Source organism: Ahaetulla prasina, chromosome 2 (genome assembly GCF_028640845.1).
Source record: "Ahaetulla prasina isolate Xishuangbanna chromosome 2, ASM2864084v1, whole genome shotgun sequence".
NCBI classification, from domain to species: Eukaryota; Metazoa; Chordata; class Lepidosauria; order Squamata; family Colubridae; genus Ahaetulla; species Ahaetulla prasina.
This window is the reverse complement of record NC_080540.1, coordinates 145,594,774-145,611,698: the sequence shown is the minus strand read 5'-3', so window position 1 is coordinate 145,611,698 and position 16,925 is coordinate 145,594,774. Positions and strand designations below refer to the sequence as shown.

The 16,925-nt window shown below is 36.4% G+C and overlaps 1 protein-coding gene across 5 annotated transcripts in view; it reads left to right on the top strand.

The window, feature by feature from the left end:
• Positions 1-16,925, top strand: part of HELZ (helicase with zinc finger) — a 144,100-nt gene that overhangs the window by 85,319 nt on the left and 41,856 nt on the right. For all 5 annotated transcript variants that reach the window (XM_058166099.1, XM_058166097.1, XM_058166098.1 and 2 more), the window contains exons 15-18: positions 5,413-5,591; positions 7,296-7,414; positions 11,315-11,460; positions 13,853-14,000. In XM_058166099.1, the coding sequence (XP_058022082.1) occupies positions 5,413-5,591; positions 7,296-7,414; positions 11,315-11,460; positions 13,853-14,000 (592 nt within the window). The remainder of the gene's footprint in view (positions 1-5,412; positions 5,592-7,295; positions 7,415-11,314; positions 11,461-13,852; positions 14,001-16,925) is intronic.

Sequence of the window (16,925 nt, the reverse complement as noted above, 5' to 3'; positions counted from 1 at the left end):
TAAAACAAGTGTAGATGAGTGAGACTTCAAGAACTCATATTGATCTGGGATTAGCATAATTCTTCCCCCCGTTTTTAAAGAATTGCCTTGAATTACATACATACAGGATAATGCAGATAATTTTTATTTTTGGTATGTTTTTCACATGTATCTAGTTGTATGTGTATAAGACATTTTACTTTAGCTAGATCAAAGCCCCAGTTTCTTTGAAGTATATTTATTTCGAAGTTTTGAAATGTTTGCAAATGCTTTCGAAATAGCTGTGAAAAATAGCAAGGCAGTACAGTGAGAAGTGTTACATAACTGCTAGTTGCAAGACATTTGTTATGATAGACCTGAAGTATAAAATCACCTTACTTAAATCACTGTTGTCTCACCAAAGGATTTGATTTTTCTTCACCATAGACCCAATTCAACTAAATTAAAAAATAAATTAGTTTGAAAAGTTTTCTTATTTTCTTAAAATCCAAATTATAATGGTCCTGTGATCGGTCACTATTTTAAAACAAAGTTTTCCCTAAAACTACAGTCTGGGGAAAATAAAAACATTATGGAAAGTTTGTGAATAAAACAAGTATATTATATGGCTGGCCACTTTCATTGTGTTTGATATTACATTATTGATGCATGGTTCTGAGATCAGAAAATTCCTTTTACTTTTCAAACATAAATAATAAGCATACATACATACATGTCAGTGAACTTGTACAGTTCTGCCCCCCCCCCTTCCGTTACTTTATGAAATTTGTTCTGAATCCCCATCCTGCATCAGTTTAGGAAAATCCCATTCCTATATTAACCATATCTGGTCTGCTTAAGTACAGATAACAATAGGTATTAAGTATCCATAAAATGTAATTGATAGTTTAATGTCTGAATAAGATTGCAAGCATCCATAGTCAAATTACAGTGCATTTAATAAGAATGTTTTGTAATACTTTTTTTTGGAAATTAGGTCATACTGTGCATAGCTGTTAAATGCTTTGTGGACATATTGGTTGCTTACTTTCGTATATGAATGTGATACTCTGTGTTACTGGTGTTTCCTTCGAGTGAGGCGATCTGAGTATTACAGATAGTCCTTGAAATCATTCATTTAGTGACCATTCAAAGTTATAATGGCACTAAATAGTGACTTATGACTGTTTTCACATGATCTTTGCAGCATCCCCGTAGTCATGTGATCAGAATTTGGATGCTTGGTAACTGGCTCATATTTATGACTGTTGCAGTCTCCCAGATTCATGTGATCCCCTTTTGCAACCTTCTGAAAATCAACGGGGAAGCCAGATGCATTTAACAACCATGTTACTAACTTGACAACTGCAGTGATTCATTTAACAGCTGTGGCAAGAATCATTGTAAAATGAGGCAAAACTCACTTAACAGCTGCCTCACCGACCAACAGAAATTTTGGACTCAGTTGTGGTTGTAAGTTGAGAACTACCAGTATAGAAGCAAAGACATCCAAATTTAAAGACAGGTAGTGATATCTGTAGTAGGGTACATATCTGTAGGTAGGGCTATGTAGATATCTGTAGGTAAGGCTAGGACGTTGAGCTTGTCGATCGAAAGGTCGGCAGCTCAACGGTTTGAATCCCTAGTGCTGCCGTGTAACGGGGTGAGCTCTCATGACCTGTCCCAGCTTCTGCCAACCTAGCAGTTTCGAAAGCACATAAAAATGCAGGTAGAAAAAATAGGGACCACCTTGGTGGGAAGGTAACAGCGTTCCGTGCGCCTTTGGCGTTGAGTCATGCCGGCCACATGACCACGGAGACGTCTTCAGACAGCATTGGCTCTCCGGCTTTGAAACAGAGATGAGCACCGCCCCCTAGAGTCGGGAATGACTACCACATATGTGCGAGGGGAACCTTTATCTTTACCTAGTGATATCTGTAACAAGCTAGCCTGTCTTAAGCTGCTGAAATAAAAGGAAGCAAATTTAAGATGTGCTGATGGGTTTTTCTGCGTGTTTGTCTTTTGCTTTCCATTTTGTATCTTGCGCTTCATGTATCTGCCATGCAACCCTGTTCCTTCCTTCCTTGTTCTGTATATCTGTGAACAATGAGACTTCTGCTCATTGTCCTTCAAGCTGTATGTCTCTCCTACATGGACCCTCTGCTTTATTTTCTAATTATTGTCTTTCCTTTTTTTGAAGCACATTTTGCATGGCGTGTACATATGTACTACATATGATCCTTGAAACTGTAGTTATAGCCCACAGCTTGGTTTCACCACATTGATTTATTTGTTTAGTTTGGGTTGAGTATTCTCTGCTGTGGGTTTATTTATTGCTTTGGGGACTAGTCTCGCTCTGTATTCCTTACTCAGATGCATTTTTTTCTATGAGTAAAAAATACAGAGTGAGAATCCCCAAAGATAAATAAACATTTTTTTCCTGAATGCTTCATTGATGTAAAATAGTTCTATATGTGTATGTGGTGTATTAGTGACTGTATATACCAGAGGTGTCAACTCAGGCTATGGGGTGAATCCAGCCCGCAGGGTGCATAGTTCTGGCCCAAGGAGCTGCCCTGGAAACAGTGAAGGACCGTCCCTTGGTGCCTCTGCCAGCTCAGGAGGGCCGCATGCTTTTTCTCTGGCAGAGGGTTGCAGGAGGCTGTCCCAGCTGAAAATGGAGCGTGTGGCATCCCCGAGCTCCATTTTTGCTGGGAGAGGGTTGCAGGAGACAATCCCAGCCGAAAACGGAGCTCGGGAGCCCGTTTTCACTGGCAGAGTGCTCGGCCTACCACAGGCGCCTCTGACATCAGTAACATCAAGCTGGCCATGCCCACTCTGGTCACACACACACCAGCCCCCCCCCCAGGTCAAACACAACCCTGATGCAGCCCTCAATGAAATAGAGTTTGATACCCCTGGTGTACACTGTGATTGGTCTTCACTTGTAAGCTTTCTGTTCTATATGAATTACACCAACAATCTGATTTATGATGAATTGACCTGTAGTTATCTCATATGAAGAGTGATATTACTCAGCAGCAAGAATGCAATTGTTAACAATGTAATTGTTATATGCGGCCCATCAGCCTTCTCCATTTGGGTGCATTCATAGCTTGGACGACACTTCTTAGTGCATATCTGTGTGGCGGCCCATGGGCTGAAAGGTTGCTCATCCAGGTAGTAGATCACAAGTTAACAAACCTTTGGTAGCTGAGTGGTTGTTTCCAGTGTTGAAACAATAACGCAAAACAGGCATATTCCGGCTTTCTGCTTTTTCATGGATCTGGGGAACAGAAATTTATTTTATTTTTAAAATAAATTCTATTAAGCTACAGGTTTTGTATATTCAGATTTAAATATAATTGTCAGAAAATTGTGAGAGTAATTTTCAGCGGTTGAAGTTGGAGGGGCTCCAAGGGCTGTATACCAAAAGAACTCTGGGATGCCTAATCTTCTAGTAGATGAACAAGATACCTTCTGGGGAATCTACACTTGATTACCCAAATGTCTACTACATTCACATGCCATTTTGTGATCTGTGGGTACTTAGCTGTAAAATATGGGAGGTTAACATTAAGTAGCAGAAATGTTATTTTGTGATGCAACTGGTTTATGTTAATAATTGAGTCCAGCATGGGTAAAAGAAGAAACAGCAGCATAATGGGAAATTTAGTACATACTTGTAATCATATAAAATTCCTTGTTCTTGTTTCTTCGTTGGATGAGGAACTGAAAATGGTTGTTAGGATTGGTTATGCAAATATAGATAGACCTCAGTTAATGACCACTCATTCAGTGACAGTTCCAAGTTACAGTGGTGCTAAAGAAGTGATACTTAAGTCTCCTGTGCCTGGCAACAACCACCTCACAGTGCGCATCTTGCCCAACATGACCTTTTGTACACCTCGCATGCCCCCCTTCTGGCAGGAACTATCCTACAGCTCTTGCACTAGTGCCACGCCATGCCACACCCTTGTACCCCCACCCCTATCCTGCAGCAGCCACCCTGAACCTTGATGTCCTTGTTCTATGTGTTATACCAGACCCTCACATGCTGGCCTTCACTCCCCAGCAGCCATCCTGAGTCTTGCTGCACTTGTATCGTGTGTCCCTGGCCTCCTGTACACTCCCCATCCCACAAGACACCAGTCACTTACCTGGGACTTGCGACTTCCTGCTGGCTTCCCCACTGATTTTGATTATTGGAAGCCAGAAGGAAGTTTCAAGGAAGTTCTTGCTTAATGACCACAAACTTCATCTAACGATGGCAATAATGATTGCTCTTGCTAAGCGATGCAGTTGCATGATACAGCATTTTATGACCACCTTGCTTAGTGATAGAAATTCCAGTCCCAATTACCATCATTAACCTGTAAAATAAGATTTGCTTACCTTGGGTGCCATCCTCTTATATCTGACATAAAATAATAGAAATATTAGTTTTAATTCTATGTCTTGCACAGGAAGTAAATTACAAGAGTAAAAACTGGGACCTGGCTGTTTAGAGCAGGGTTGGGTTTTCCCACTGATTTAGTCAGATTAAGTAAAAGAGCAAAATATAAATATTTTGCATGTTTAAGGTAATTTGTAAAAAAAGCATATAGATGCCTAAGGCAATTGCAGTGAGTAAGAAGAGCTGAACCACTAAGGAAAGGGTTTCGTAAGAAATCACAGTGATCAGTATCTATAAAAATAACCAAAAGCTCGAACTATTACTTGGTTCACAGGAATTCTGTTTTACGTAGCAGCTCAAGGAGCAGAATTCAGAGCAGTTCCTTGAAGACTTGGATGTTCAGATCTGCTCACGGACAATGATAACACTGGAATTTTCCAGATAAAATTGAATATAGGTTATAAGTGTTGATCTTTTCAAAAATGATGATGGTGACGATTAATGCAAATAATCATCAACTGCGTTTATCAGTTATTAGGTCTGTACAGTGCTTCAGATTCTATCTCTAAAAATTGCTTGAGAGTGCTTTTTCTAAAAAAAAAAAAAAAGGCAGGGCTGCTTTATGGTGTTTCAGATAGGTGCTGCGTTCCAGCTTCCATGTGCTCTGAAGCCCTCGTTGGAGATGGAATCTGAGCCTTTGCACAATCCTAGCTGTTACCTCCTGCACTAATAACTTGAGTCCAGTAAAAATACTGGAAATAAATACTGGTGGAAATAAAATTTATTGTTATTGAAGTCAATTCAGGCTAGGTAATCATATGTTTGGATAAATGTAACCTGCTGGACTCTGATGACCTGTGATGCAGTCGTATTGGGGAGAAGGCTAACTAGTTTTACACTGCAGATACTGCAGTGTATATGTTAAGGAATTCAGTGTATAGTACATTCCTTTATAGTTTAGTTTGCTTAATAAATAGTGTTCAAAAACCAGGAGAAAAGTTAAAAGATTCACTGCTGCAATATTTTGTCCAAAAATAAGATCTTTTCCTCTTTTCCAGGGTTTATTTCAGAAATCGCTGGGTAAAAACTGTCCACCCAGTTGTGCATCAATACTGTTTGATTTCAAGCACACATTCCACCTTTCAGATGCCCCAGAAAGAAGACATTCTTAAACAACGAGTAGTAGTGGTTACTTTGAATACTTCACAATATCTGTGTCAGCTAGATCTTGAGCCTGGTGAGATAATGTTTATAAGAAATGATTACTGCTCCTTCTTTTTCAATACGAAGTTCTCATGATCTTTTTCTACAAGAAGTGAAAGCTGTAACAGCTTTATTTTGTGTGACATTCTGTGTGAATTGAAAGCAGTGAGAAAACAGATATATTAACTCATTTTTTTATCTACATAAAGTTATATACGTATTAATTCATACTCATACATGTCTTTATTGTGGATCTTTTCTATAGACAGTTTAAAAAAAGATACTGTTAGCAATTTGAAAATCAGCCAAATTCTGTCTTCATCCCCTGTAAATGAAATAATATTTTAGGATTTAAAGGACTGTTATTAAATTGGTATGGCATAGATTAATTTTTCAGAAAGTTTGCAGCTGTGGGAGAGGGGGGTTAATTAACAACATGGGGGAGAGAAAAAAGTGTGGCTGCTACCTTTATTTTCAGTTAGTTTGCATGAACCTGGCACAGCATTGATTCTTCAGAACATTTGACATCAGAACTTCCACCATAAGTGGAATTGACTGTAAATCTGGCTTTCTATATTGATCTCGCTTAAGGATTTTCTTTAAGTGAACTGTTTTTTCTTTCTCTTCAAAAATCTTTGTTTCAAATTTTTAAATTTGAAAAGTGTTATTTTTGCCTAATTAGATTTTTCTGTATATAAATTAATCTGCCCTTTTTCAAACTCATACTTTGCATTCTGTTTTGGATTAGATTGTTTCTACAAAGTATTCTATTGATGAAAAAATAACTCATTCACTCACTCCTTCCCTCTCTCTCTCTCTCTCTCTTTCTCTCTCTTTCTCTCTCTCTCTCTCACACATACACACATCAGGAAAAGAAAAATTTGTCTGGAGTGTTAGTAATTAAACATTAAAAATGCAACATGCTATATACCGTATTTCATTTTAAATCAGATAAACCAGGACTAAGAGATTAAGAGGCAACATTCCAGAAAAATATTCCAGGGCACCCAACAGTAAATGCAAACACTTCAGCAGCCAAATAATCTGAAAGTCTAGAGTGAAATTTGGAATCTCTGCAGATCACTGCAACTCTTTATCCTCTACTTCCAATATTAACGCACACCAAGTTTTTAAAGGGACATAGTTGGGATAGAGGACCATCTAATTATGGAAAGATACTCTTAAATATATATCTGTCTTTTTCTAAAGATGGTCTTTTAATTTCTAATGCTATACTCTCCCCTCTCCTGCGGCACTAAGAAGGACAGTCACTTGCTTCCCAGAATAACAAGTCAAGATTTCCAATTGAAAACATTAAAAAAAGAAAGCAGATGATAAGAGAGTTCAGATAGAGATGACAGACATTATTCAATATCAGCTTCATCTCTCTAATATGTCAAGATCAGGGAAAGCAGGAATCAGTTCTCTTATAAATAATGTGTTTCGTACATCTTGCTTTACTTCTTTGAGACTTTTGTGTGGGTGAGAAAAAGGAGTTGTGAGGGGATACCTTTTGCTCATCTAAATTTTTAACTTGTCATTGCCCCACCTTTGATAAAATAACAAGAAAGAGATATATTGACTTGAAATAATTTATCAAAATTAACTTATCAGAGACTTTGTGTTGATTAGAGCCAAGACTGAATCTCGTTGACACGACCGAACTTAAATGTTTTCATAAGATTGTCACAGCTTTCATTGCTTGCTATTTAATATTTTATCCGTGTCTGCTTTGTAGGGTTTTTTACACATATTCTGTTGGATGAAGCTGCACAGGCAATGGAGTGTGAGACTATTATGCCGTTAGCACTAGCAAATAAAAGTACAAGAATTGTCTTGGCTGGAGACCACATGCAGGTAATGATGTCTATTTCTGAACTTATCCCAATTTTTTTAAAAAACATCTATCTCTGCAAATTATAAAGTATAGAAAAATGATTACTTCAAGAATTATTTTGGTATAGTTTAAGAGAATGAAACATAAATCAAGAAGCACTTAGCTTAAAATCTTGCCATAAGTTTTTAGTTGAAAGCTCTATTAAAAGTAATTGATAGGAATATAGTGATTTGTTAGACTCACTAAAGCCTGCATCTGTATTTAGGTAAGGTAGGATAATCTTCTATAAGTGACAAAAGGAATACAGTGGTGGATACTTATGACTGTAACTTTGTTGCTTGTATCCTTACAATTTATACTGATATTGTTTCCTGATTGCTTATTTGTAGCCTATGACTATCATTAAGTTGTAAGTGTTGTACCTTGATGAAGGTATCTTTTCTTTTATGTACACTGAGAGCTTATGCACCAAGACAAATTCCTTGTGTGTCGAATAACACTTGGCCAATAAAAATTCTATTCTATTCTATTCTATTCTATTCTATTCTATTCTATTCTATTCTATTCTATTCTATTCTATTCTATTCATACTTTAATAGAAGGTTGAAACACAAACATTAAAATCTGGATCCAAGTGTGGGGATCCCAAAGGTGCTTTTTTCAAAAGGGAATTGGACTTTGTTTTTCTTTGAAGACGTTTTGCTTCTCATCCAAGAAGCTTCTTCAATACTTCAGAAGCTTCTTGGATGAAAAGTGAAACATCTTAAAGGAAAAACAAAGTCCAGTTGTCTTTTGAAAAAAAAATCTTTGGGATTACTTACATGGTGGTGATTGTATCCAGATTGTAAGAGTTGCTGGATCCAATCTGGGTCGGTCTTCTTACTCTCCCAGGGGTCCAGCATGAGTCCAAAAGCTTGGGAGACTAAACCTCTGTTCCCAGTGACCGATCGAGATTGGATCCTGCAACATTATACTGGGATATATATATTTGCCTGAGAGACTGTAAGAGTTTTTTTTCATCCTAATCAATCCCATAGAAATAAATCTTTTTAAAATAAAATATTTGTTGCTTAACATTAGTAATAAAGCTGGCTGGCTGGCTGGCTGGCTGGCTGGCTGGCTGGCTGGCTGGATGGATGGATGGATGGATGGATGGATGGATGGATGGATGGATGGATAGATAGATAGATAGATAGATAGATAGATAGATAGATAGATAGATAGATAGATAGATGTAAATATTAAAACCTGTATTTCCCTTTAAAAAGGAACAAAAACTACTCTTTCACCATGACTAGTGTGTCAGTGACTACTGGAGGAAGGATGGCCCAATGAAGATTATATAAAAGAATAAAAAGATTTTATTCAAAGCAAAAGATATAACTGCAGATGTGAATTCAGCATTTTATGTCCTCTTTGTTAATTAGTTAATTAATTAACAATGGATTTAGAAGTAGGCAGTGGTCTGGTGGGAAATGGGCAGATTCCATTTTAAATACAGTCGTTTTCTGACTTTCCAATGCTGTCCTTATAAGCTATTTTCCTCCTTGACTCTTCTCACAATCTGAATGATGCTTGTTTTCTCACAGCTTCTGTTATCCCACTTCTACTATTGTGGCAAGTGGCAGAGTTCAGTTCTTTCAGCACAGCATTATGTAATCCCTTTTATTTGCATAGGTTATTAATCACATGAACATTTTGCATCAACTGCAAATTCCAGAAACATTTCAAGTATGACCCCCCCCCCACACCATGTTGCATTTGTCAACATGGCATGTAATTAATGTGTGGATAATCATCCTGAGTCCAGTCAGTTCAGGAAGAAGCATAGCTGACACACTAGATATAATTGTGGAAAAGGCACAACTGATAACTGAATTAGTGACAGTTGAGGATTAAGAACCATTTCCCGACATCAAGCCTTCTCTAGCATGAGAAAATACATATCTCAAGTAATATGGCATTGATTTATCTCTCAATGGAACAGTCCTACATGCACCAATGTCATTAGCCCTGCTTATTACATGCTCGCCCTTCCTGGCTGATAAAATCAGTAGCCTTGTGATCTGCAAGTTGAAATTTTTCTGGACAGTAGTGTGAAAAATATATCGGACCGTAGCAAAATATCTCCATTTTATGCAAGAGATAACCTCCATTATATGCAAGAGATAACTGATTTGGTCTCAGAATCACATAGAGAAAATACTGTAATACAGTTATTAAGCTAACATGTGATAGTCAAAACTGAAATCGCTGTCTAAAAATGAGATTCTGTAATATTTAAATAGAAAAGAGGATTTGGTATCAAAGACCTGATCTACAAAAAGTAGCAGAAGTGCAAATACGGATAATAATCTTTAAAAACAGGAAAAGCAATATATGTAAACAAGAGCAAAGGCTTAGAATCATTCCCTTTTTGTGATCTTGAATGGAGCAAGAAACAGTTTAGCTACCATGAGATAAGTGTCACAGAAGAATAGATCATAATTATTTCAGTGAAAGTTAGAGAGAAAGTACTGGGGATAAGACCTTTATCACATTTAGAATGACAGTAATATAAAACACAATAGAAATTTTAAAGAGAAAAGGCTTTTAAAGCATTTATTTCAGACTTGGACAAGTTCAGAGAAATAATTCTAGCTAAAAAGCATACAGATGAGTACTAGAGGAGAAGAAAAAGAGAAAGGCAGAAAAAAATCCTAATCTCTAATGGGGGAAAAACTGTTCTAGATTAAGAGGATGCAATTATATCTCAGAAAAAATGTACTCAGCATGATTATCTCTATATCCAATCAATGACATCTAAATTGACTAGAAATTCTTTATTACAGTCATCTAATTACCAGTTTGTGCATTTGATGAAGTTTGTACAATAATTAAGAAATTGGTCTCAGAGCAGGTTCTTGCACCCTCAACCATGAAAGTTTACTGGATTAATCTCAACCAATTACTTCCTTTCAGTCCAACCTACTTCATGAGGTTGTTATGGGAGGAGTGAAGACTGTGTTTGCTATCTTGAGGACCTGAAAAAAGCTATCATGTCATTTTGATGAATAAAGAAATAAATACATACAAGCTTATGAAAGCTTATGACATCCTTTCCCCATAGGCACTATATAATTCTTTGATTTGGTGGTGGTTTTTTTTTAGCAAAGTAGGTTTCAGAAAAAATATTGTTTGGTTTCAGCAGTGTTTTCCCACACAATACTTTATCTATCTATCTATCTATCTATCTATCTATCTATCTATCTATCTATCTATCTATCTATCTATCTATCTATCTATCTATCTATCTATCTATCTATCTATCTATCTATCTACCTACCTACCTACCTACCTACCTACCTACCTACCTACCTACCTACCTACCTACCTACCTACCTATCTATCTATCTATCTATCTATCTATCTATCTATCTATCTATCTATCTATCTATCTATCTATCATCTACACTGTGTCTGTTTGTGTGTGTTATAGTGCATATAGTATAGTGTATATAGTTAAATAACTCTTAATGTGAATCTCATGTAGGTTGGTTTCCTTATATATGCAGATAGCAGTAAAGGCAATCCAGAAAGTTTAGATGTGCCCTGCCTCTCTTGAAACTCTCTTTTGGATTCCTCATGGAGTGTTTCTCCTCCTCTTCACTTTCCTGAAATAGAAAAAAATCAGCCTACTTAAGAAACCTAGAAATTCAAAGGAATATCTCCACTTGTTGCCGATAAATTGAAAGGAAGTAAAATTCAAACAGTTAAATGGAGATTACTTAGTATAATTTTATTCTTTTTCTTCCTCACCGTACATAAATTTAATACCATTTTTATAGGTTGGTCATTAATTTATCTGTTGAGATAACGTTCTACACAAATACTTGGTTATAAAACAATATCTTTCTTTTGATTTTCTTTCTCGGTTGCAGCTTAGTCCTTTTGTGTACAGTGAATTTGCCAGAGAGAGAAATCTTCATGTTTCATTACTTGATCGTCTTTATGAACATTGCCCTGCAGAATTTCCATGCAGGATCTTGCTGTGTGAGAACTATCGCTCCCATGAAGCTATCATCAAGTAGGTGTGAACTTTTTCACTGTATCACACTCTGCTTGGCTGGTACAAGTGTCTAACAGAAGCTTTTGCCATTACACTCCAAATTAGTTGAAAAGAGATGTGTAATAACTTACCACTGTTATTAGCATAATAAGGCTACTGTTTTTTTTTAATATTTGAAATAAGTAAAAATACTGCATTATTTTGAGATTTAGTAGAATGGGCTACTTGGGCTTTTTAATTGTGGTTTATGCTACCATAACCTGTAATTTGTTGTAATATTAAAGCTGATCTTTCTCCAATATTACATAAGCAGACCTTTATTTTTAGAGTGAAACTTGGCTATGCTGTCCTTACACTAAAAATATTGAATAGAATTTATGTGACATTGCATGGACTAAATGCAAGACAATATGCATAAAATTTGTACTTCCCCTTGTATTTCAAGTTCTTTTGCAATGTAAAAATATTAATTCTTGCTAAAACGATTACGGTAAAACCACCTGATTATGTGTAACAGCAGAATAGCTAAACTGGTTAGATAATTTTCAAGTATGTGGACTTGTTTTCTGATTGAAGGCTACAGTTGCATTCTGACCTTAGTACTTGTTCAGTTTGATATGGTCCAGTTGAGAAGCAGGATCTTTACTGTGCTGTTTGTATAAACTGGTAAAACAAGGCAATGTGAAAGCAGTTATCTAACAAGTCAGTTCTTGGGGTTTTGAATCTAAATTGACTTTTGAAATGATGCTCATGATCTAGGAATAAAGACATTGATGCAGGAAATAGGCAAATGAGAGAAAATACAGATGGCGGTGAATATCTGTTGCTCAGGTATAGGATGGATGAGGGTGAAGGTTCATTCTCTGAGCTTGTGGGTTGGTTTCCAAACATTTCATTACCAGGCTAGGTAACATCTTCAGCAGAGTTTAATCTCTACCCACACTGACACCAAACAGCACCAGTTCGATTTGAGCAACACAAAAATCATCAGCTATACTACCACCTGCCACGCTCTTTAGTTCATTGAAGTCTGGCACTCCACAAGCAATTCCATCAACAGACACATTGACCTACAACCAGCCTATGACCTCCTCAGAATCCAAATCAACCGCACAGCCAACCAGAGACAGCACCAACCCTCAACCCACCCATGAAAGCCCCCATCAGCAGCTCACCTCCCAATGACCCTGACCTGATGTAATCTCCTTATCACAAGATCCATCACAAGACCCAACACAAGACTCACTGATGACTCACAGCAGACTCATCACTAGATCCTCACTTGACACCCCCCACCTGAAGCCCTTATAAACAGAGGAACACTGACACTGACATCCGCTAAACTCGCTGAAGATGTAACGAAACGTTCAGAAACTAACCCACAAGCTGGGAAAACACCCTCGAAATACAGATTCTCAGACAAAATGGCAAAATTTATTGGTTAATTATCTGTGCAAAATTGGCAGAGAAATGCTACATAAAGTGCATCAAGAGACATCATCGATGCGTTTTAAAGATAGGTTCTTTGTGCCTATACAGATCTGCCAAATGCAACTTCAGAAAGTTATTATTGCTGATGTCACACCGCCACCATTATTATTGAATAACAGCATGTAAATAAGAATTATATCTTGATGGCTAAATTAGAGGAGGATCTCCCCTCCTATTCATAGGAAAGGAGAATTTCATATTTCATCTTGTACTTCTGCCCTCAAAGATTTTTAGGAATAGATCTATTAACATAAAATTTCATAAATGGTCTGAGAAATATAACTAGGGATACTATATTATACTATCCTGAATAAATAACAGGTTTTTTTCTTCTTAAAAGTGATTTTGAAAATGAATGCTCGGTTTTTAAGGGTTTATTATTTGAGCAAGCACAGAACATGTGAAAAAAAAATGCATATAGACTATTTTCTATGAGATTTTGTTTTTTAACATATGCAAGCTATCATTTGCATTGTAACAAAGAGTCCCAAATAGTTGCTTATAAAATGTTACCCCTTCCTGTTCTCATCTTGGTGTTTTCCAGAAATGTTAGAGCTATACTTCCTAGCTACTGAGCATGGTGATGGCGAATTTTAGGAGTGGTGATCTCAACACCTCTGTAGAATATCAGATTGAAGAAGATAGAATTAATCAAAACATAAATCTCAGAACGACACTAAAAGCAGCATACGCACTGAGGCATTCATTCACAGCTTCTGTGCATTGCTATGTATTTACATAAAAACATACTGAAGTTGTAAAACTATGTCTGATTCACAGGTCAAAGCAACAACAAGCAGAATGTTTACATAACGGTTCTCTTTGGCCTGAATATTGCTGGTTCCTGTCTATTCAGCTTCAGCCCTTATACAATATTTCTACCTTTCATTATTATTATTTTTGTTCCTCTCCATTGCAGTTATACTTCTGAGCTTTTCTATGAGGGCAAATTGATGGCCAGTGGAAAACAGCCTGCACACAAAGATTTTTATCCTCTGACATTCTTCACAGCACGAGGAGAAGATGTACAAGAAAAGAACAGCACTGCTTTTTACAACAATGCAGAGGTAGTTGATTTGACTTCAATTAATTGCTGTTGTGAATACACACACACACACACATGCACATATACACATACATACATACTTACATACATACATACGATGCAATTGCCATGTTTGGTTCCTCAAAGTATTTTGTGATAAAATACTTCTGCAAGTCTGAAGATTTCATTAACAATTGCTGTTTGCTGTTCATAGTTTATGGCAAAGCTAAACAAAAAAGTCTATTTTTATTTATTCTTTTAAATGATTCCATTGTGCAGCTAGAACAGGGTTGGCCATTTTTTAAAAAGATTGTGCATTATAAGGTAAGAAAGTTCATGATCCCTTGAAAGTAATAGGTTAGAGTCAGAGATGATGTAATTTAACCAAGCATAGATAACAATCCCCTTTATTTTTCTCCATATAGAAGTCAGAAATACCTTGCAAAAAGTGTAAATACTTTGCTTTAGAAGGCTTTGACATTAACCCAAAAATTGCATGAAATCAGTCCAAGGACCACAAGTTGCTGCCTGTGAGTTAGAATGGCTTTATCAAAAGATGAAAAGGTTATTTCTAGAATACCACACCCATTAATTAATTCTTTCTTTCACCATCTTTCATTTAAGATGAAACAGCCTCTCTTCTTTTTAAATACTTCTTAATTTCACAATTTGAAATATGGGGAGCATTAGGCTGTTTCAAGTCAAAATGAACAGGGGATTAATTCTCTCACAAATGAGTTCTGGTTTTGGGAACAGCTTGCCTAATGCAGTGGTTCTCAACCTTAATATTTGCACCAATTTTCCTATTTATATTCTCTTTAACTGCTTTGCAAGGTGCCTCATGAGCTCCCTTACCATAAATATGTCTGAGAACAATTCAGGAATAAGAGAGAGAGGGGGTGGGAGGGAGGGAGGGAGAAAAAATAAAAAAAGATGATTTCTTCCTTGTAAGAGCTATACCAACTCACCCAATATGGGCATCTTCCAAATACGTAGATAAAGTTCAGGACTTCAGCAGTGGTCCTTCTACATTTTTGGAAAGTGTCCAGGTTGTGAATCTGAGGAATAGCATGGAAAAGGGGACCCATTTGATTGGCATTTAAATTTCCAATATAACTACAATGCTAGTAGCTATCTCTCAAAGTATGCTTTTATGAAACGATTTGAGAATTTAATATTTAGTATCTTGTCTTCCAGAAAAAGACAGGTGTTTCCTTCCTGCAGTTTTTGCAATATTGGCTATAAGATCTTTTTTCTATTACTATTCTAGGTATTCCAGAAAGAGAATGAAAAATTCATGATTAGATCTAAATCATCTTAGCAAATATTTACATTCTGGACATTCCATATGTAGTTCCTCTACTTGTAGATAGAACTGATTACCAAGGCTCTTTAAAAGATATATTCATCCATGATAAGACAGTCTGAAAGGACATTTATATACAATACTTTGGCTTCTTTATTATTATTTCTTGCTATATTCCTAGAATATTTGTACCAGTGTAATACTAGCTTGTCCATAGGAGTAAACAAGCCTCATTTCAATTTAATTTAGTCAGTTTGTATTAGCAGAATAAATCCTGGGGAAGTGTTTAGTGAGCTGCTATAACACCAGTACCAGTATTTCTTCTTCATTAAAATTACTCCTTTTTTGAGTCTGAAAAAGAGACAACAAACCTCGGTCCACATGATCTTGGATTCAGTAGCCCTCAAGGCATTCTTAGAGAAATGGTATAATGGGTTTCTCCATAAAATGAGAGAAACAAAACAGTTTGATTTTCTATTCTCCTTTGTTTAACTCCTGATTATGTGCTGTGAACTAGACTATGAATTTGGGAAAAGTCCTGGGAGAAACAAGGGGTGAACCACTTATATAGTGGTATCAATTAAACTGCATAGTGCAGTCATCAGGAATTACATTTGCTTTGAGGATGTCTGCATCTTTTATGTGTATTCACTTCCTCCTTGTGCCTCTTCTTGTTCGTTATCACACATTAGTCACAACAGATGATTATAGAAATGTGTGGTTATCACAGATTAAATAGCTGTGCTCTTCATTCAGAGCAGAGCTATTTAATTTGTGATAAAACCAGTGATAAAATGTTTTGCTCTGATTTAATGACCCTATTTTGGGGGGGGGGGTTTAAACAAAAATTGGAATCAAACTTTTCTGTGTTTTGAAGTTGGTTTTGATCAGAAGAGTAGGCTTCAACTAAAAGTCTAAGGGAAAGTCTGGCAACACTGAGCTTAACAGTTAATACTTTCCTTTTTTTGTCCGATATCAGACAAAATCAATCCACTTTTCCATTATTATAATTGTTGTTGTTGTTGTTGTTGCTGCTGCTGCTGCTGCTGCTGCTGCTGCTGCTGCTGCTGCTGCTGCTGTTGCTATGTAATTTGTCACACGGCTAATCAGATGTTTAGACTGGATTTGGCATTTTTATCCTACTACAGGTAGTCCTCGACTTACAACAGTTCATTTAGTGACTGTTGAAAGATACAAGAGCACTGAAAAAAAAAAGGACTTATGACTGTTTTTCACACTTACAATTGTTGCAGCACCTGCAACTACTGTTGCATCCCCCTAACATTTGTGTTGCACAAATTCTTAAAGTAGAAAATAATTTATCTGCTTCTTAAATTGTACATTTATTTCCCTGATGGAACAGTAAACTCATTTTATCATGCATGCTATTTAATATTTCAGCTAATAATGTTGAATAAATAAAATTATGTTCTGAAATATATAAAATGATTGTTATTGAAGTTCATTAAGGTTTCCACTCAGATTTAGGGTTTTGTTCCTTATTGATTGTATGGGTCTTTTTGATTACATATGTAAGGCAATTATGGATGCAGTGAAAATATTAATAATTGAAGTGACATGCTTACAGATTATAAAAGTCATGCCAGTGTCATACAGGGGATGCTGCAGTTAAATAACTAT